This window comes from Pelophylax lessonae, assembly GCF_965119305.1.
Source record: "Pelophylax lessonae genome assembly, chromosome: 1".
Taxonomy (NCBI): Eukaryota; Metazoa; Chordata; class Amphibia; order Anura; family Ranidae; genus Pelophylax; species Pelophylax lessonae.
The window spans coordinates 461277389-461298354 of record NC_138768.1 but is presented as its reverse complement, the minus strand read 5'-3'; the positions used below and the strand labels follow the sequence as shown (position 1 = coordinate 461298354).

General features: G+C 48.0%; 1 protein-coding gene across 7 annotated transcripts in view; it reads left to right on the top strand.

Moving 5' to 3' along the window:
• FCHO1 (FCH and mu domain containing endocytic adaptor 1) overlaps window positions 1–20966 on the top strand; it is a 507107-nt gene that overhangs the window by 410977 nt on the left and 75164 nt on the right. For all 7 annotated transcript variants that reach the window (XM_082267054.1, XM_082267048.1, XM_082267051.1 and 4 more), the window contains 3 exons: window positions 11058–11169; window positions 19707–19862; window positions 19956–20085. In XM_082267054.1, coding sequence (XP_082123180.1) covers window positions 11058–11169; window positions 19707–19862; window positions 19956–20085 — 398 coding nt within the window. The remainder of the gene's footprint in view (window positions 1–11057; window positions 11170–19706; window positions 19863–19955; window positions 20086–20966) is intronic.

Genomic DNA, 20966 nt, shown 5'->3' with positions numbered 1-20966 from the left:
AGATTCTGCATGGTATAGGTTTGGATTCACCTCCACCACAACTAAGTGCTAATGCAGAAGACTTCCTCTACTACAACGACAAACTCTACATACCCCCTACTATGCGCACCAAGATCTTGGAATTGTCACATGATGTGCCTATGGCAGGACATATGGGTATGACAAAGACCCTTAATTTGCTTACCAGGCAGTTTTGGTGGCCTGATATGAAGACATCTATACAAAAATTTGTCTCTTCATGCAACGTCTGTGCCAGGTCCAAAATTGACACTACAAAACCATCCGGTCTACTATGCAGTCTACCAATACCCCAGACTCCATGGGAAGTTGTGTCCTTGGACTTTATAGTAGAACTACCACCTTCCAAAGGATTTAATACCATTTTAGTGTCAGTGGACCATCTGACAAAGATGGCACATTTCGTTGCTATTCGCAGACTACCTTCGTCCAAACAAACAGCGGAACTATTGATGAAACATGTCTTTAAGTTACATGGAATTCCAAAAACTCTTTTGTCTGACCGTGGATCGCAATTCATCTCCAAGTTTTGGCAAGAACTATGTCACATACTACGAATTGAGCGAAAGCTCACTTCTCCCTACCATCCTCAGACCAACGGACAGACTGAAAGAGTCAACCAGTGCATCGAGCAATATTTACGTTGCTACACATCATACCTACAGGATGATTGGGTGGATCTCCTCCCTCTGGCAGAATTTGCCTACAACAACGCAACCCACAGTACGACCAAACAGAGTCCGTTCTACTTGAACTATGGGTTTCATCCCACTATTCTTCCACCACGCATCCTTCCATCAAGTAACCCAGTAGCCTCAGACTATCTTACCCAAATAAAAGACTCTCTGGGTTTACTTAATACTACCATCTCACACGCTCATAGTCAACAAAAAAAGTACTATGACCTTCGTAGAAGACCTTCTCCTCAGTATGCTATTGGGGACCTCGTTTGGCTATCAACAAAAAATTTAAGATTAAAGATCCCTAGCAAAAAGCTTGGGCCTCTATTTTTGGGACCCTTCCCGATCAGGAAACTTATTGGAAAAGCTGCAGTACAGCTCACATTACCAACAGACCTCAAGATACATCCCATCTTCCATGTGTCGCTACTGAAGCCCCATGTTCCTGACCAAGGAATAAGGCCTACCATCCCACCTCCACCTCCTGTAAAAGTTGAAAGCGGAGAAGAATATGAGATAAAGGAGATTCTGGATTCTCGTATCCACAGAAGAAGACTCCAATATCTAGTACGATGGAAGAACTATGGGCCCCAAGACGACACCTGGCTGGATACCTCTGATATACATGCCCCTAGACTGATTCGCAATTTTCATGCGAAATACCCGGAAAAACCAGCTCTAGAGGCCTTCAGGAGCCGGCCTTAAGGGGGGGGGGGGTACTGTAATGTTCTGGTACCTCTGGTACCCTTTATTCCACTTTCCAAGTCAGTGTATGCGTCCCACCATTCTCTTCTGGTAGGTGCGCATACACCTTTAAGACCGATGCTGTCATCACTGAGCGCCGCAGAGCGGCTATTTCAACCGCCGGCGTTCTCACTCACATGTTCGTTCAACCTGCCTTGAAGCTCACAAGCGTACCTCGCTGTCGGAACCTCGCTACTGATCCCTGTATCCCGCTACCGGATCACTCGCTCATACCGAACCTCTCTACTACTGCTTGCTATTAGTGATAAGTACCCCGCCTGGGAATCCTCCATAAACCTTCCTACTAAGCTTACACTATCTAGCTCTGCATATTAAGGACTGTTAGTATCATCTGCACTGTTGTTTAGATTGCTAGCTCTTGAGCCTACTAACATCTATCCTTGCACTGGGTTAGTCTCTCCTGTATGTCATCTGCTATCGTACCACCTACTACCATACATGATTGCTAACCTATCTGCATCCTACCTGTTACCATCTATACTCTCATGAACATTTCTCTCAAGTGCTGTTGTCACCTATTGTCACTGTTCATACCTGTCTCTTTAGCTCATCACCATTATACTGCTATATACATCTATCACTCCAGGAACATCTTAATGAGTGTGTATATTTGTATGCTGAATCAGACAGACCACAGTGATGAGTCTTGGGAGTTGGAATTGGTATTTCAACGTATCTCTACATGACTACTGAGTGGAGTTTTTCTGCAGCTGCAAATCCATCTTGTTTCAGAAAACGCAGGAGCGTTACAGGCGGCCACTTAGTCTTTGGTGCACACTTTCACAAAGTTTCATAAAGTGGATGTGTTGGCATCTGCAGATGCTTCTTTTGGCCGTAAGGTTTTTCAGGCTGCTGTTGAGAGGCCTTAATCCTCTTCGAGGGTGTGTTGTTTTTTTCAGGTGGGCTCCAGCTTTGGTTGAGCTCCTGTTGCCTGGTTGGCTACTGTTTAGCCTTGGGAATTTTTTTGCTGTTTCCTACCCCTCATGTTTAGCACTGCTTTGGGACATCCCAACGGTTATGAAGATCTGAAGCTTTAGCCGTCCATGAACAAAAGAGAAAATGGGATTTTATACTTACCGTAAAATCCATTTCTCTGATGTTCATTGACGGACACAGCACCCACCCCTCTGTGGAGTTGTAATTCTTCTTACACTGCTTGTAACTAAACTGAGTGCCTATAGCAGAGAGAGGGAGTATACCCCCTAGGACTGCCCATGGGTGTAGCCAGACTTTTTTTCTGCCCAGTGTCCTACTCCTGTTGGGGGTGGTATTACCCAAAGGTTATGAATATCTGAGGCTGTGTCTGTCAATGAACATCAGAGAAATATATTTTCTCTGTCGCTCATTGACAGACGCAGTCTTCTTGATTAATATCAACTTGGGTTATACTGCCCTCTACAGGAGTAGGACACTAGGCCGAAGGAAAACGTTCTGGCCACACCTTAGGGACAGTCCCAGAGGGTATATCCTCTCTCTCTCTGCTACAGGAAGTCAGTTTTTTTCTGTCTAGTTAGGAGTAAGGATCTAAGTTCCTTGCTGGGATCTTTGGTCCTGGCAAGATTTTTTTAGAAAAACTTTTTTTAGGCAGCTTTTTTCTCCAGTTGTTCCTGTGAGATCTTCAAGCAAGTATGCTGAAACTGGGCGACGGGCTGGATGTTGAGGTCCAGTGGTCACCCCAGTCAGCCTACGAGCGCGTGCAGGCCCTAGCTCCGCGCTGGGTCGGCCGCGACATAGTCCCACTGGACGGGGACTGACCCTGCGAGTTAAACGTCTCGCCTGGACGCCGACGACCAGTTGGAAACTGAGTCACGGTGTCCGTATTGGTCGACAGCCCCCCCACCTCGGTGGAGAGGGGTTCTGTCAGGAGTTGGCGCCCGCCTGTTCCGGTATGGTGAGTAAAATGTTCCCCCTCTCCCCCTGACGGGTTTGTTGGTGGACGCGGGCCCCTCCATGGGATGGTCGGACGCTCTTGATCCTGGGTCTCCCCTTTATCCTTTAACAGGTGTCACAGATCCCCCTCTTGAGGGTGATTTAGTGTATAAGAACCAGGAGGCTTGGTTTGGGAGCTGACTATCGAAAGTCACTGTATGAGGGGCACTGTAAAGGGACCATGACTGAAGTCAGTGGCTGGCATTACTGTTAGGATGGCCATGTAAGAGGGTGATAGCATCCTACCTGATACATAAGGTTGCAATACAGGCCGATGCCTGTGCCTGGACTGCCGCCATCCTCCCGCAGGCCGCCATCCTCCCACAGGCTGTACACCTCCCGCAGGCCGCACAGGCCGATAGCTACCTTCCGCAGGCCGCTGCCATCTTTCCACAGGCCGCCGCCATCTTCCCGCAGGTCGCGCGGGGCCGCCATCTTGGCGTAGCCTCGTGTCTCCAGCATGGGGGCGGCCAGCTACCTCGAGGAGTAGCATGGGAGGCGCCGGAAGGCGTGTAAAGGGGCGGAGCCGCCTCCTTTACCTGGGAAAACGATCCAAAAGACTTCCTGTCTGTAAGAGACAGCGCTGAGAGCAGCTTGATAGAAACTTCTGTGCATCAGGTGGTGAGCCCTTGGGGTCTCTCTCTCTCTGTGGGGTCCAAGCAGGTAACACTGAGGGGCGCTATTGCGCTGGGGGATTACAAAAAAAAAAAAAAGTTTTTTTCTTTGCAATTATTATTTTTTTTTTTTTTGGCAAGTGTCTTGTATAATCATGGACCCTGCCACACATGTATCCCCACCTGATCCCCTCGAGGTGGCCGCAGGACCCTCCAGTACCCCACTTGTGATTGATGCATTATCAGCAGTTTTGGAGTCTTTGGTATCCCGGGTGGAGGTGGCCTGTCAGGGACAGGAGTCAAGAAAGCGACCCCCGCCTACCCCTATTTCATCTGATACTTCAAATACGGATTCTGAGCTGGTCACTGCAGCTGCAGGTCCCTCTTCTGGGGCTGCTGTCTCAGGTACGGTCTCCTCAGACAGTGAGGAGGACGTTTTTGCCTCCGCCATAGCACAAGAAGAAGCGTTGGTGGACGCACTAGTTGTGTCTGTCCGGGAAACCTTAAGACTTGAGGTTACACCGGCAGAGGTAGCTGAGACTGAAATTCTTTTGGTACTAGTAAGCCTACCAAGATGGCGAAGGTTTTTCCCTTGCCCAAATGTTTTGGTAATAAAATTAAAGAGGAATGGGATCGCCCGAAACGAACCCTTGCTATTTCCAAACGCATTGCTAAGCGCTATCCGTTTGAGGAATCCCTCCTTAAAAAATGGGCGGTACCACCAGACCGATTTCCAGACTAAATAAAGCCACTGTTATCCCGTTGGAGGACGCTCCGTCCTTTAGGGATCCGGTGGATCGAAAAGTGGAAGCGGAATCCCGCTCCATTTTTTCCCTGATAGGGTCAACCTTTAGGCCAGTGGTTGCCATTGGTTTAGTTTCACAAACATTGACAGAATGGGCCAAATTGTTACGCCGTGTCCTAAAGGGGAGAAGTATCCCCCCGGCAGCATCCGATTTGATGGAGCAGATTATACAAGGACTACAATTCGTCTGTGACGCCGCCTTGGACGCCACTCCCTTGTTAGGGCGTGCATCGGTGTCAGCAGTGGTCCTCAGACGCGTGTTGTGGTTAAAGTGCTGGTCGGCGGATCAAGGTTCCAAAAAAGCTTTGGCTAATCTCCCCTTTCAGGGGAATCGCCTGTTTGGGGCCACCTTGGATGAGATTATCAAGGATCTCACTGGAGGCAAGAGCACTTTTTTGCCACAGACTGCTAAGGGTAAAGGACCTCGTAACAGGCGAGGACCTTCCTTTTCCGCTCATAAAATGTTTGTTCGTTCCGCTGGGGCGGGCGAGAAGGGCTCCAAAGCTCTTCAGGGGGTTTCAAAGGGCGCTGGTCGGGTAAACAAAAGTCCGGCTCAGCCAAACCTGAAGATAAGACCAATACAGCCTGAAGGTGCGCCCCCACCCATCTCTGGGGTGGGGGGACGTCTTCACCGGTTTCCGGATCCATGGCTTTCCAGAATCCCGGACAAAGGGGTTCGCGAGGTCATACGATCGGGATACAAGATCGAGTTTCGATCACTTCTACCGGTGCGATTCTTCCCTCCCAACATTCGACTATCCCCGGATCGCTTAAAAGCTTTGCGGGGGGCAGTAATGGATTTGATGCAACAGGGAGCGGCAGTTCCCGCTCCTTGAGCAGAATGTTTTCTTCACTTTTCCCAAAGATCATTCCTGGTTCCCACCAGGAGATTGAGCTATCTGGTCCTGGGATTGATGGTGGCCTTCTTAGAGGCAGTACCGTAGGCCCAGTCCCATACCCGAATTCCCAAAGGGAGATTCTTTTCAGATGGAATCGGAATCTCGATTCTCTGGACAATCGGATCCAGTTGAGCGAGCGGACCATGGAGTCTCTGGTCGGGTGGCTTCGGTCTCCGATGCTCAACCAGGGGAAGTCATTCCTTCCGATAGTATCCAGGTTACCGATAAATGTATCGGAACTGAGAGCGATCAGACTTTGTCTGATTTACTGGACCGAGCAGCTCTAGGGCAGCCCGGTTCGGATCCAGTCAGACAATGCCACGGTCGTGGCTTATGTCAATCACCAAAAGGGCACTTAGAGTGTCCTGGTGGCCATCGAAATGACCAGCATCTTTCGTTGGACGGAACAGTTTGTTCCGGCTCTCTCCGCAGTATTCACTCCGGGGGTGGGAAATCGGCAGGCAGATTATCTCAGCCGTCAGATTCTGGATCAAGGGGTATGGCCTCTTCATCCAGAGGTATTTCACCAGCTGTGCCTTCATTGGGGCACCCAGGAGGTGGATCTGTTGGCAGCTCGGTTCAACAGGAAGGTGCGGAGGGTTGTAGCCCGCTCCCGAGATCCTCGAGCGGACGCAGCAGACGCGCTGGTCGCCCCGTGGGGACAGTATCAGCTACTGTATGTCTTCCCTCCTCTCAAGTTGCTGCTGAAACTTCTTTGCAGAATAGAGGTGGAGTGAATTCCAGTTATCCTGGTAATTCCGGACTGGCCTCGTCAGGCCGGGTACGCCGACTTGGGCAGGCTGGTCGCAGACGCTCCTTGGAGACTTCCTCTCAGGGAGGATCTGCGGTCTCACGGACCGATCTTCCATCTTGCTTTACAATTGCTGGCTTTAACGGCCTGGCCATTAAGACCCAGGTGCTGAAGGACAAGGGATTGTCAGCTTCAGATATTCCTACTCTAATTAAAGCAAGGAAGGCGACTTCCAGCAAAGTCTATTATCGCACATGGAAGTCTTATATCGCGTGGTGTGAATCCCTTGGGTTTCCTCCACGTTCTTATTCGGTGACCCGAATCTTGGCCTTTCTGCAACAGGGGGTTGAGCAGAAACTGTCCTTGAGCACTATCAGGGGTCAGGTTTCAGCGTTAGCAATCTTCTTTCAGAAACCTTTGGCTACTCATTCCTTGGTGCGGATTTCATCCAGGGGGTGCGACACCTGGCTCCGCCAGTGCGCGCACCCTTACCGCCCTGGGATCTTAATTTGGTGTTGTCGGTTCTTCAGAAACCTCCCTTTGAAGATATCAGGGAGATTCCCTTGCTTACGTTATCCCAGAAGGTGGCCTTCTTGGTGGCTATCACTTCTGCACGCAGGGTGTCAGAACTGGCCGCATTATCTTGTCGTTCCCCATATCTGGTGGTTCATAGGGATAAGGTGGTTCTTCGTCCGAATCCATCCTTCCTTCCTAAAGTGGTTTCAGAGTTTCATCTGAATGAAGACATTGTATTACCTTCCCTGTGTCCTAAGCCCAGTCATCCTCGGGAGTTTGCTTTACACTCCTTGAATGTGGTTCGGGCAATCAGGGTATACCTGAAAACTACGGAATCGTTTCTTAAAACGGATTCACTTTTTGTGATCACGGATGGCCCCAAAAAGGGGTTGCCTGCATCTGCCGCGACCATCTCCAAATGGATCAGACAGACGGTGGTACAGGCTTATTCTATTAATGGTCAGAATCCTCCGTTCCCTGTTAAGGCGCACTCCACTCGGGCGCTTAGTGCTTCCTGGGCCTTCCGCCATCAGGCGTCAGTGGTCCAGGTTTGCAAGGCGGCTACCTGGTCCTCGGTTCATACCTTTACAAAATTTTATAAAGTTGATGTGATGGCATCGGCGGATGCCTCTTTTGGCCGCAAGGTTCTGCAGGCCGCAATTTGAGGAGACCGTTGGTCTACCTCGAGGGTTTTTTTCTGTTGGGTTTTCAGTTGAGTCTCATCCTTTGGTTTGATGAGCCTTTAAGACTTCTAGTCGGCACCGGTTGGGCCTTCTGGATTTAAATTTTGATTTCTGTTATCCCACCCCATCATTTGTGGCACTGCTTTGGGACGTCCCAAGTTGATATTAATCAAGAAGACTGCGTCTGTCAATGAGCGACAGAGAAAAAATGGATTTTTGTAAAATCTTACCGTAAAATCCTTTTCTCTTAAGCTCATTGACAGACGCAGTACCCGCCCCTCTGTTTTTGAGTTGGGTTGGGTTAAATTCTCTAACACTGCTTTGTGACATAACTGACTTCCTGTAGCAGAGAGAGAGAGGATATACCCTCTGGGACTGCCCCTAAGGTGTGGCCAGAACGTTTTCCTTCTGCCTAGTGTCCTACTCCTGTAGAGGGCAGTATAACCCAAGTTGATATTAATCAAGAAGACTGCATCTGTCAATGAGCTTAAGAGAAAAGGATTTTACGGTAAGATTTTACAAAAATCCATTTTTACGTCAAAATCCCATTTTTTTTTTTTACCTGCAAAAAAATGTGCATTTATTTTTTGAAAAGGTGAACTTGTCTCCTAGATTGCCTTAAAGTAGAAGTTCAGCCAAAAACGAACTTTAAATCTACTGGCAGCCACGTTCCAAAACAAATCTTCTCTAACCCTGTAAAACAAGCCAATCTGGTCCGGTCTCCAGCGGCGGATTGCTTTGTGCAGGAGACCACTGACAATGGCTTGGAAATGCTTAGGAAGTGATGTCACCCATAATTACTACGTGTAACGGATCAACCGGCACCCTGACTGGGTACCTCCGTTGACGGATGCTCCTAGTGCTTCCCAAGGGCTCCAAGCACTCCACCAGACACCATAACTGCCTCAGACCCCACGAACCGCCGCATCTTGGTTGGGGTCTCATTGTCTCCTACCCACCCTGGACCTAGGACAAAGCTCCAGGTTCCCGTGGGTGAACCTCTCTCCCCAGAAAGTGAAGCAGGAACAAGAACAAGATCTTACAAGAGGTTAGTGATTATCCAAGGGAGTATGAAGGACATAGCAATCCCTTGTAGCATATTCCCCCAATGAGAGACAGGACTCTAGATTGAGGGTGAAGTATAACTCAAAACTTTAATGGTACAGCTGCTCTTTTATACAGTTTTCCCCCACAAGGTTACCGCCCAGGTGAATCTTGTTGAGAACAGGCCCTGAGGTTCACAATCTAATGAAAACCAAGTTTTACAATCCCATACAGTTTACACAAAGATATACACTGTGGGACAATCCCCCCTCCCCCTTAGCAGTCAATCCACATTCACATATACATCCCATAATAAGTTTATCTTAAGGCAGACAGAACAATGTGAGGTCATTAACATTTAACAATGGGACAAATAAACTTTAACATACTACACATTCCATTTCAATACACAAACAATAGGGAAGCCTGACAATGACAGTCTGTGTGTCTTTCTCACAGACAAGACGGAATTCACATTATCTAAAAGTCAGACTTCATGGCAATGGTCTATAACAGTCTTAATCTCCCTGTGTAAAGTGGGAATAAATATTCATATTTCTAAATGAAGATATTGCTGACAAATATCACTGTCCAGTCTGAAGCAATTCAAACATAGTATCTGCTCCTCACTTCTAACGACGGTGAACACCGTCACACTACGGGGCTTCTGTTGTCGGCTGCCTCTCCTGCATACGCCTACACACTGAAGCCGCCACTGACAGCTCAGCATGGGACCAGAGTGGAGCGGCTGCAGAAAAAGGTATGTAAAGCAATTTTTGCTTTACATGGCTAGATAAATTAGTTAAATAATGTGGCTGCAAGTAAATGTAGTTCGTTTTTTGGCTGAACGTCTCTCTTAAGGTAGGAAAATATTCTAAAGTCTTGGTTTTGTAGTTTGTATAGGTAGGTTTATTACACTGAATAATTTTCTGGCAACCTTAGTGCTTAGCGAAGTTGCTGTGAAATAGGAATCTAACTTTTAAGAAGGAGAGGACCTTTTACTGCTTGTTCTGAGTTAAGAGCATGTGTCTTTTCTGAGATTTGCTGAAGTGTAGTTTGAGAGGGGGTTTGAATGTGGCATTTGTGTTATATGTCAAGCACTCTTGTCAATTTTATATATGATTTATTGGTTCTTTATGCCATTTGTATCAAATACCCATATGTGGTTGCATTATGGGCTGGCCTGCTGTGTTGTATCTCATTTGTATCATTTTGGATAAACTATTTTTCTAGGTTGTTGGTTAAAATTGTGCAAAATTAGAGAATCATTCAATGACACGGAGACTAAAGTGGGGGCTAGTCCAAAGCTGAAAGTGATGAATAGCACCATATCGGTCTGATCAAGGACACTGATGTATGGATGCATTCATAGAGATAGTTTGAATAACGGGGGGATAGTAGGGTATTCAAGACTGGCAAAGTTGTTTTGAAGATGTGAATAATGTCCTGGCCCTTCTGTTGTTGGAAAGTTTAATATCAATTAGGTGAAAATTGAGAATTTTGGTGAATGTTTTGTGGAACGCATTAGAGGAAGTGGGAGGAGTAATCCTGCCCTGTACTAGCAAGTTGAAGTCTCCTTAAAGTGGGGTTCACACTATAAGAAAATCGGGTGAACAATTGTCTGATTTTTCCTCGTTGCTTCACAGCAAATCGGAACCGATGAAAGAATTTTCATACGACAATTCGTACGAAAATTCTCGTACAACAAAGGCTTTTTCCCTTGTTTGCTGTTTCTGATCATGCGCAGTCTTTCTTTTGTGATTTTTCTTCGTTCGTTTTTTCCCATACAAGAAAAATTTTGTAGTTTGTCCCTTCGAGAATTTTCGTACAAAAATTCTGAATCGTCTGTAGAAAGATCTGTACACACTATACGAAAATCAGACGAAAATTCTTTGGACGAAAATGTTCGCCCAATTTTCTTTTCTTTTTTTTAGTGTATACGAGCCTTTAGTGATCATGTGGGGTGAGTGAAATCTCAGAAGGGTAGAAAAGAACCTTCTAAAGAAATCTAAGGCTATGGTGACTAAGCATGATGTATTTCCCAGCCATTGAGCCTTTAACAATAATATACCTGCTTGCAAGGTTTTTGCAGACCGATTTAGTTGAAAACTTAGGTTACTACATATGAGATTGCAACCTGCTTGGTTTAAAACAGATCATACATATTTATATCCGCACGAGGGGTGTTAAAATGTGAAGCAACAGGCAATATGTCTATTACTGTTTTGTGGTTTCTAGGCCAGCAGTTCACAATACTATTTCATTTTTTTCCCTTCTTTTTTTTTTGTGTTTTCTCTGGTGATCTCTTGCATTTTCCAGTCTATTAAGACTGATATCCCTTGCTCTATTCTAGGGATATCTCGTGGACCTAGTCCTGTTATATTGGGGTCTCAGGAATCTCTTCCTGTAGCTGCTGCCTTTACAGAATATGTGCATGCTGTCTTTGAAGATGGTGAATTGGAAGGGTGAGTCTAGATCAAGCCTTTTATAGTTTTGAATTGTTTGTGTCTGGCTCACGAGAGAAATTCAGATTTAGCATGAATAACAGTTACTATAATCATGCCTATGATATGTGGAATGGGTCCTTTTTACTAGTGTTGCTAACAAATGACTGCATCCAAGGGACAATCACTATATAGTGGTGTTAAAGAATTGTGAAAGCAGGTAGGTAAGGGATTTTTCAAAGAAAAACTTTTACGCCTAAAGATTTCAGGCTACAACAAAAATGATTCAGTCATCTGCTACTTAAAAAATATTTTCTTTATACTAAGAGTGTTATACAATCTTATGCCCCTTTTGCACGGGCAGACTGATCGAGTCTGCCTGTCAGTTTTTCAGGCAGACTCAATCATACCCTCCATTATCCGCTATGGATTGGCAGATGTAAATGGGCATGTGTCTCTTTACACCCCGCTAACATCCAAACCGATCCTCTAAAAATAGACGAATGGGGATTCGGGTGTAAACGGACAGGCGGTCCTTTTACATCTGACCGCACATAGAGGAGAGCAGGCTGTGTTATGCAGAGCAGACACAGACCAGCCATCTGCCAGCTCAGCGGGGATCGGCGAACCGATCCCCCACTGAGTAAGTGGACTGCAGCAGGAGTCTGCCCCGTGTGTAAGGGGCCTTACAGTAATCCCTTTAGCCAGACTGAACAGAGCTTCTATGAAGCAATTATGTAACCAGTCATGCTATGTGACCTCTTGGCTTACAGTAGACAGCAGGGGAGCGAATTTGGAGTAGAGATGGGTAAAATTAGACTGGGGGCATGCATAATTAGAATGGATATGCATATTATGATACATTAAAAAAATGAATGAAAATCAGCGCAACCAAATAAACAATCCTAGTGACCAAATAAATAACAATAATAGGTGCACATGAAAGAGTGAAAGAAAAAAGAATAAATATAATGGCTGCAATCACCAAGTATGTTTTCACTGCATACACTAATCAAATATATCAAAAAAGTGCTGCACCACTGAAACCACTAGTGCATAAAAAGTGTACAAAAATTGATAAATAAATGAAAATGTGATGATATGCAATTCATATAAATCATAAAAAAGTCCAATAAGAATTATAAAAAAAAAAAAAAAGTCCCAATAATGTGCAAGAAAGAACTTGTGCAAAACTGCAAATCCAGTGCAAATGAAAAAATAACAAAAAGTGCCAGTGCCTCAGCAATCAATCCAGTGTCTGTGCACACCTTCACCAACAAATGGATGGCTGCTCACCACAAGTTCTGACACTTGTGTTACCAATGGGTCAGAACTAGCAGTTCCTTTTAGGCCCCTTTCACATAGGCGGACTGTTCAGATCCGCCTGTCCGTTTTTTTTTGGCGGATCTGAACGGTCCCCCCATGCATCTCTATGGGGCATCGAATGTCAGCGGAGACATGTCCGCTGACACCCGATCCGTCAAATCTGGACGGATGGAAACCCTATTTCTCTTACGTCCTCCGACAGTCGCCACCCACTCACAAGTCTTCACCAATGGGTATTGACCTTTGCTCTGCAGGAGTAGCTAGGCAACAAGAATTGTTAATAACAAAAGCTTTTAGCATAGACACACCCCTAGGGGCTGTCCCCTCAGTCAATACCTCCCTGCACCAGCATTCCCAACTCAGTTTGATCTTGCCTAGCTTAGGAGTAGCAGGCTTTCCTGTGCTGGGGCTTCAGTCTCAGCCTTCTACCCTTTTTGATTTTATTTCAAAGTATTTTTCTTTTCTTTAACTAGCTGTTATTTTGTCAGCTTTAGTTTAGGGTTCTTCGGATGAAGATGTTTATGCGGAGCTGGGTCTCAGACTGGCCGCCCTGCATCTCAGGGCTGTGAGCCAGATGGATCCCCAGCCTGCCATCGAGCGTTCAGCTTAGGTTCGCCCTGGCACATTGAACGACCCATCCCTGTTCGCTGCAGGGATGCTGCCTGTGAGGTGGCTACCTCACTGGACGCCATGCTGCGGTCTTTTGCTGCGGTTCACAAGCGTCCTGACTGCGGCACTCCCTGTCTGCCTTGATAGCGGTTTGTCGCTGGAGACGGTTCCCCACGCCATCCGGTACGGTAAGCACCTTCTGTGTGGGGACCTTCTGTGTGGGTGTCAGTCTGTGGCTGTGTGTAACCCCCATGTCTGTGTAAACTGCGGGCTCCCTGTCAGATCCCTGTATGGATTGCATTGCCTTTGTGGGCTGCGAGGGGGGGGGCCCTCCCGCTCTGCTGTGAGCTCTGAATGGGTGCAGACATGCTTGTGCGGCGGCCGCTATATGCGACCTGGCATTTTTTTGCACATTTACTATGGCCGGCCCTGTCCCTGTACAGCGCCGTGTTTTGGCGCCATTCGCCGCCATTTTGGCGGGCCGCGCTCTTTTGAGCACATGCCGGCGCCATTTTCTTGTAGCCTCATCCCTCAGCCGAGCGGCCATGTTTGCGGAGCCTTCATAGGCTATATCACTCAGCCGGTTATTGCATCACTTCCTCTTTCTCTGGGACAGCGATCGGTGGCAGCAGCCTGTTTGTGCTCTCTCTTTTTTCCTTTCATTGCTGGGGCATGGATTCTCAGGATAGCAAGTTCCCCCCCGCCCTGGTGGGGGACCAGGGGGCTGCTGCACCCCCCGAGGGGGCTGATCTGGCCGCGGTAGTGGCGTCCTTAGTTTCTCAGGTGCAGATGCTGATGGCTGATCCATCCGCAAAAAGGGCAAGGTTGTCCATTTCCTCTGATTCAGAGGGCGATGTGGCTGCTGTGGCTGGCGTGCCCTTCTCTGGGCCTCGCTCATCTCTGGACCTTATGGGGTCTGAGAGGGAGGCGGAGGTGGAGGGGGTTGATGTTTCTCCCCCTGGCTCGCCTGAAGAGCTTGCACTCATGGATGAGCTGATTACCTCTATCGCGGAGACACTGCACCTAGAGGATGAGCCCACTCCTCCTGCTAGAGTGTCCTCTTTTGGAACGCAAAGAACCCGCAAATCAGCGCAGGTTTTTCCCTGCCCTGCGGAATTTCATCATACTGTTAAGGAGCAGTGGCGCAATTTAAAGAAGCCCTTTACTGTGCCAAGTAAGTTTTAAACTGCTTTATCCGTTTGCGCCCTCCACCGACGAGCGTTGGTGTGTGGCACCTCAGGTGGATCACGCGGTGGCCATTTTGAACAAGGCTACTGCGGTTCCTTCTGAGGATACCCCGGTTTTCCGGGACCCTACGGACAGGAGGCTGGAGTCCCTTGCCCGTCATGCCTATATGGTTGCTGGTTCTATGCTGAAGCCTATTTTTGCTTCCATTATGGCGGCCCAGGCTGTTGCAGATTGGACGAAGGTGCTCAGGCGCACCCTGGTGGCTGATTCGGCTCCGCCTACCACGTTGGCTATGGTGGATCAGATCCATCAAGGTGTCATGTACTTGTGTGATGCGGACTTGAATTTAGCTCCCTTGGCTGCGCGCCTGTCCAGCGTGGCGATACTGAACCGTCGTCTGATATGGCTGAAAAGTTGGTCGGTCGACCAATCTTCTCGCAAGACGCTGGCGGATTTTCCCTACGCGGGATCTAGCCTTTTTGGCGAATCTTTGGATACTCTGATTAAAGGACTTACGGGGGGCATAAGTACTCTCTTACCCCAGTCTCACAAGCATAAGTCCTTCCGTGGTAAACGGAATTCCTCGTTTAGGCCCTCTCAGGGGTCCTTTCGTGCCTTTCGGTCGCAATCCAAGGGCAAGCCCTTCAAAGGCCAAGGCTCCCAGAAGAAGCCGTGGGCAGGTAAGCAGAAGTCCGGCCAGTCCGGTTCGACTTCCCATGCCAATTCCGCCTGAAGGGGCGCCCTCACCCGTTTCTGGGGTGGGGGGACGTCTGCACGGTTTCCTACAACCTTGGCTGACCCACATTCGGGACAGATGGGTTCAGGAAATCGTTCGATCTGGTTACAAGATCGAATTTCTCTCTCAGGTGGGCAGATTTTTTCCCTCAAATCTTCAGCTGTCTCCGGAGCGCTTGCAGGATCTGCACCTGGCGGTGCGGGCCCAAGGGGTGGTTGTTCCGGTGCCTCATCGGGACAGATTTCAGGGGTTTTACTCCATTCTGTCCACTGTGCCCAGAAAGGAGGGCAAGGTGCGTCCGATTCTGGACTTGAAAGCTCTGAACCGCTTTGTGCGGGTTCGCAAGTTCCGCATGGAATCCCTGCGCTCAGTGGTGGCTGCCCTGAGTCCGGGGGAATTCATGGCCTCCATCGATCTGAAGGATGCTTACCAACACATCCCCATTTTCGAGGGTCACCAGAGGTACATTCGATTCGCCATTGCGGAGGATCACTACCAATTCGTGACGTTACCTTTCGGTCTCGCTTCGGCTCTGCGGGTTTTTACCAAGGTGCTGGCGCCGGTTCTGGCCCTGTTACGAGCACAGGGCATTGCTGTCTTGGGGTATCTGGACGATATCCTGATAAGGTCAAACGCCAGTCAGAGCCTGGTGACCGACCTGTCCACCACGATGCGGACACTGCAGGAGTTCGGTTGGACCATAAACATTCCGAAGTCAACTCTGTGTCCTTCGGTTCGTCTTCCCTACCTGGGAATGATTCTGGACTCTGTCCAAGCGAAGGTCTTCCTACCGGAAAACAAGCTTCGGACACTTCAGGACGAGGTCAGGTCCCTCAGGGACAACCGGCACTCGTCTCTCCGGACATACATGAAATGTCTAGATTTAATGGTCTCGGCTTTCGAGGCGATCCCCTTTGCCTAGTTTCACACGCGGGGTCTCCAAGCGGAGATTCTTGCCGAGTGGGACGGGCGGCCGCAATCCCTGGATCTGCGGATCTCGTTGAGCCAAAGCACCAGAAGGGATCTTCTGTGGTGGCTCCAGTCCCCGGCAGTGTCGGGGGGCAAGTCTTTTCGTCCATTATTGTGGACGGTGATCACCACGGATACCAGCCTGTCGGGCTGGGGTGGTGTTCTGGGCGTTTTGTCCGCCCAGGGAACTTGGTCGGAGAAGGAGTCCTCCCTTCCGATCAACATTCTGGAATTGAGGGCGATAAAGCTTTGCCTTCTGCGATGGACGGACCGGCTTCGGGGCCGTCCAGTTCGGGTTCAGACGGACAATGCCACCGCGGTGGCCTATATCAACCATCAAGGGGGCACCAGGAGTGCCCGGGTGGCTCGGGAAGTGACTGACATTCTGTCTTGGGCCGAGACGCACGTCCCGGCGATAACGGCAGTTCACATTCCGGGGGTGAAGAACTGGCAGGCTGACTATCTGAGTCGCCAGACTCTGGACCAGGGGGAATGGTCCATTCACCCGGATGTCTTCCAGATGTTGTGCGCGAAGTGGGGTTCTCCAGATGGGGACCTGTTCGCGTCTCGTCTAAACAACAAGGTGGAACTCTCGTGGCAAGAACGCGCGATCCTCGGGCTGACGCCTCGGACGCGTTAGTGGCGCCCTGGCATCAGTATCGTCTGATGTATGCCTTTCCCCCGATTTAACTACTGTCCAGGCTGCTTCGCAGGTTAGCCTCGGAACAGCATGCGGTGATTCTGGTGGCACCGGACTGGCCTCGCCGGTTTTGGTACGCAGACCTCGTCAATCTGGCAGCCGACGCTCCGTGGCGCCTGCCGCTTCGGGAAGACCTTCTGTCTCAAGGGCCGATATTCCATCCTGCTTTACAGTCGCTGGCTTTAACGGCCTGGCTGTTGAAAGCCAGGTCCTGAAGGATAGGGGTCTCTCCCCTGAGGTCATTCCCACTTTGATCAAGGCTAGAAAAGCCTCTTCAGGAAAAATTTACTACCGTACTTGGAAAGCATACTTTGCCTGGTGTGAGTCCAGGGGGTATTCCTCTCGCTCATACTCGGTGTCGAGAGTGTTGGCTTTCCTCCAAACTGGAGTGGACCAGCGTTTGGCGCTGGCCACGATTAAGGGTCAGATTTCTGCGCTGGCCATTCTCTTTCAACGCCCTGTGGCGTCTAATTCATTGATTAGCACCTTTGTTCAGGGGGTGCGACATTTGGCCCCTCCTAGGGGGGAACCTTTGCCTCCATGGGACTTGAACTTAGTTCTGTCCGTGTTACAACAGGCTCCCTTTGAAAAGATCAGGGAGATCTCGTTGTCTCTGTTGTCCAAAAGGGTTGCCTTTTTGGTGGCGATCACTTCGGCTCGCAGGGTGTCGGAGCTGGCGGCTTTGTCCTGCAGCTCTCCCTACTTGGTGCTTCACAAGGATAAGGTGGTCTTGCGACCTAACTCATCCTTTCTTCCGAAAAGGATCTCGGAGTTTCACCTAAATGAAGACATTGTCTTGCCTTCGCTCTGCGCGAAGCCTAAGCATCCGAAGGAGGTTGCCTTGCATTCCTTGGATGTTGTCCGGGCTATAAGGGTTTACCTGTCGTCCACTAAATCTTTTCGCAAGTCGGATTCCCTCTTTGTCCTTCCTGAGGGACCTCGGAAGGGCATGGCGGATTCGGCTGCGACCATCGCCAAATGGATCAGACAGACCATTGAGCAAGCCTATGCCTTGAAGGGGAAGATTCCTCCCTTCCCTGTGAAGGCGCACTCTACCAGATCTTTGAGTACATCTTGGGCTTACTGTCATCAGGCTTCTGTGGCCCAGGTGTGTAAGGCGGCGACTTGGTCGTCCGTTCACACCTTCTCAAAATTTTATAAGGTGGATGTTCAGGCATCGGCCGATGCCTCCTTTGGCCGTAAAGTTCTCAGTGTGGCAGTTTCTTAGGGACCCTTGTTTTTTTTTTTTGGGCCCTTGGTTATTGGGGTGTTTTACCCCTGGGTTACTTGTTTTCCTGGGTTGTTGCTCCTGTTGAGCACGTTTTCCTGTTGCCCAGTTGGTTCTCTTACTGTGGTAAGGTTCCTTTCTCTGATGTGGGTACTGCCTTGCCTTTTCTACGGTTGCGTCTCCCACCCCTTATGTCTACACTGCTTTGGGACATCCCATTGGTGAAGACTTGTGAGTGGGCGGCGACTGTCGGAGGACGTAAGAGAAAACTGAATTTTTGTAAAATCTTACCGTAAAATTCCTTTCTCTGAGTCCTCCGACAGTCGCCGCCCCCCGCCCCTCTTTTGGGTTTTTTTTGTGTACTCTTACTGCTATGCTACCAAACTGAGTTGGGAATGCTGGTGCAGGGAGGTATTGACTGAGGGGACAGCCCCTAGGAGTGTGTCTATGCTAAAAGCTTTTGTTATTAACAATTCTTGTTGCCTAGCTACTCCTGCGGAGAAAGGTCAATACCCATTGGTGAAGACTTGTGAGTGGGCGGCGACTGTCGGAGGACTCAGAGAAAGGAATTTTACGGTAAGATTTTACAAAAATTCAGTTTTTCCATCCGTCCAGCGGATGGGATCGGATGAGAACGGACTGACGGTCCGTTCCCATCCGATTCCCCCATAGAGATCTATGGAGCTGTGACAGCTGTGTCTCCGCAGACACAGCTCCGAGACACAGCTGTCAATCTCCTGCTCAGCGGGGATCGGCGGATCGATCCCCCGCTGAGAAAAGCGGAGTCCGTTTGACGGACTTACTGTGTGAAAGGAGCCTAAGGGGATATATTCCTGTAGGCAATCATCAATTAACTCTCCAGATGCTGACGATCTCCCAGTCACAGTATACTCAGGATGAATCCAACTGCAATCCACAGGTGGCCTGGAGGATGACCAGATGCTGACGATCTCCCAGTCACAGTATACTCAGGATGAATCCAACTGCAATCCACAGGTGGCCTGGAGCATGACCAAAAAAGAACCAAGGTCATGCTCCAGGCCACCTGTGGATTGCAATTTTTAATAATTCTTATTGGACTTTTTCGCGATTTATATGAATTGTATATAATCACATTTATGTTTTTTTTGTTTATCAATTTTTGTACACTTTTTATGCACTAGTGGTTTAAGTGGCCCAGCACTTTTTTGATATTATATTATGATACATGCCCCACTCTATTGTTTTCAGATGGGCAGAGTTAAGAGACTTAGGACTTTGTGCACTGCACAGTTACAGGCTGGCAGTCTCAATACAGTAGGTTGTTGGCAGGGCTTTGTTTGCTGGCACACAGTTAACTGCAGAATTGAAATAAGAGGCCCCTTACTGCCCTGTATCTTTTAATCAATAGCAGAGTGTCATGTGTGGATAAAGTGTACTTTTAAATTTTTAAGGCCTAGTTAAACATACTGGTATCAAGAAAATATACCTTTAGATGATCAATCGGGTTTCTTTTATTCTATGTGGAAATCCAGGGTCTTAATTTGCTACTACGGCAAAAACTTCCCCTTTCGTTCCTATTTTTTTTCCAACAGATGTGTAACTGAAATTGTGCTGTAGCAGTGTTCCCTAACACTAGCTTTCCTGCCAAATTCTTTCTAGAAATGAAAAACAGCAATACCGCATCCCCTAAAACATCTAGAAGCCAGCCATGGCAAATGTGAGATCTATGTCATAAAAACAAGAAGTAACTAGGTGTTACTTAGTAATGCAGTAATTAGCATTTTATTCTTGAGAGTGATATATACTGTACTCTGTTCCAGGTCAGGAATGCGCATCTCTGGAGAACTTACAATGTCCTTTCCAGGAGGTATACTTCGTGTATTTGGAGGATCTACCCCTCCTCCCGTTCTCAGTTTTCGCATGGTCAACACCTCAGATGTTGAGCATTTTATTCCTAATTCCGACCTTTTGTATAGGTAAGATGATAGTGATCAAGTCTATCATACATTTTGTTTCTGCAGTTCTGTTTTTCAGCCTTCACTGTAACTAAACCATCCTGTTTTCTACAGTGACTTATCTCAGAGTGACCACAGCTGCAAGGACTTCTGGTTAAACATGCCAAGGCTAACATGCCACCTACAAAATCTGGCTGAACAGCATACTGCTCCTTACTACAATGTCGTTCTGCTTAAATACCAGGTACGTCATTCCTCTTGTTCAGTGACCTTGGGCAGCTTTTAGGGCTGGTTTTCTTTACTAATAAGAAAGCAATACTTTTATTTTTCTGTTTTTCCCTCGTAGGCAAAATTAAATGACTACTGTGTTTAATGACCTATTTTTTAATACTGTTAAGCTTTCTCTTCTGGTTTGGGAAATTAATAGGAATAAGCAAAATTTAAAGTGATTGAAGACTTTTATATATAACCAGTGAGTTGCCTCCGGTGGTACACAGAGAGGAAAAAAAGCCCTCCTACATAAGTTGGACTTGTTTATCGGCAGCCATCTGTATTGTGCAGCCTACTACCACTCACAGAATTTACACAGAATCTGTAAAACCCTGACATCACCCAAGGGCCACACCTAATGTTCAATATATGTAATGCTTGAGAGAACTGTGAGAAACTTTAGACTTAATTGAGGAAATGAGGGTCAGAGAGTGTGGACATGCTAGATTTTTGGCTAAGTATATATCGCAGAAGACAATACGAAACTGGGAACATATTATGTGAGGCTAGTAGAGATCAGTGCTATTACCCTAATAAATGTTCCCACTACAAACTGCTGAGGTCTGAAGGTCGCACATCATACAGTATACCAAAGGGCTGCATGTGGCCCTTGGGCCACAGGTTGGGCATCAGTCACTACACAGAGAACAAGCACAGCTGTGGCTGTCCATCACAGGCTGTGTTCTGGAGCTCTCTTCCACCCCCACTTTACTTCTATTGTTGTCAGGAAAAGCTATCAGAAGTGGCTCATGCAGATAACAGAGGAATGAGGCAGCAGAGAAAAAGCACACTCAGAGCTTTTGGATAGAGACAAGTACACAGTATAGAAAGATATGTTTTATTAAAGCTTCATTC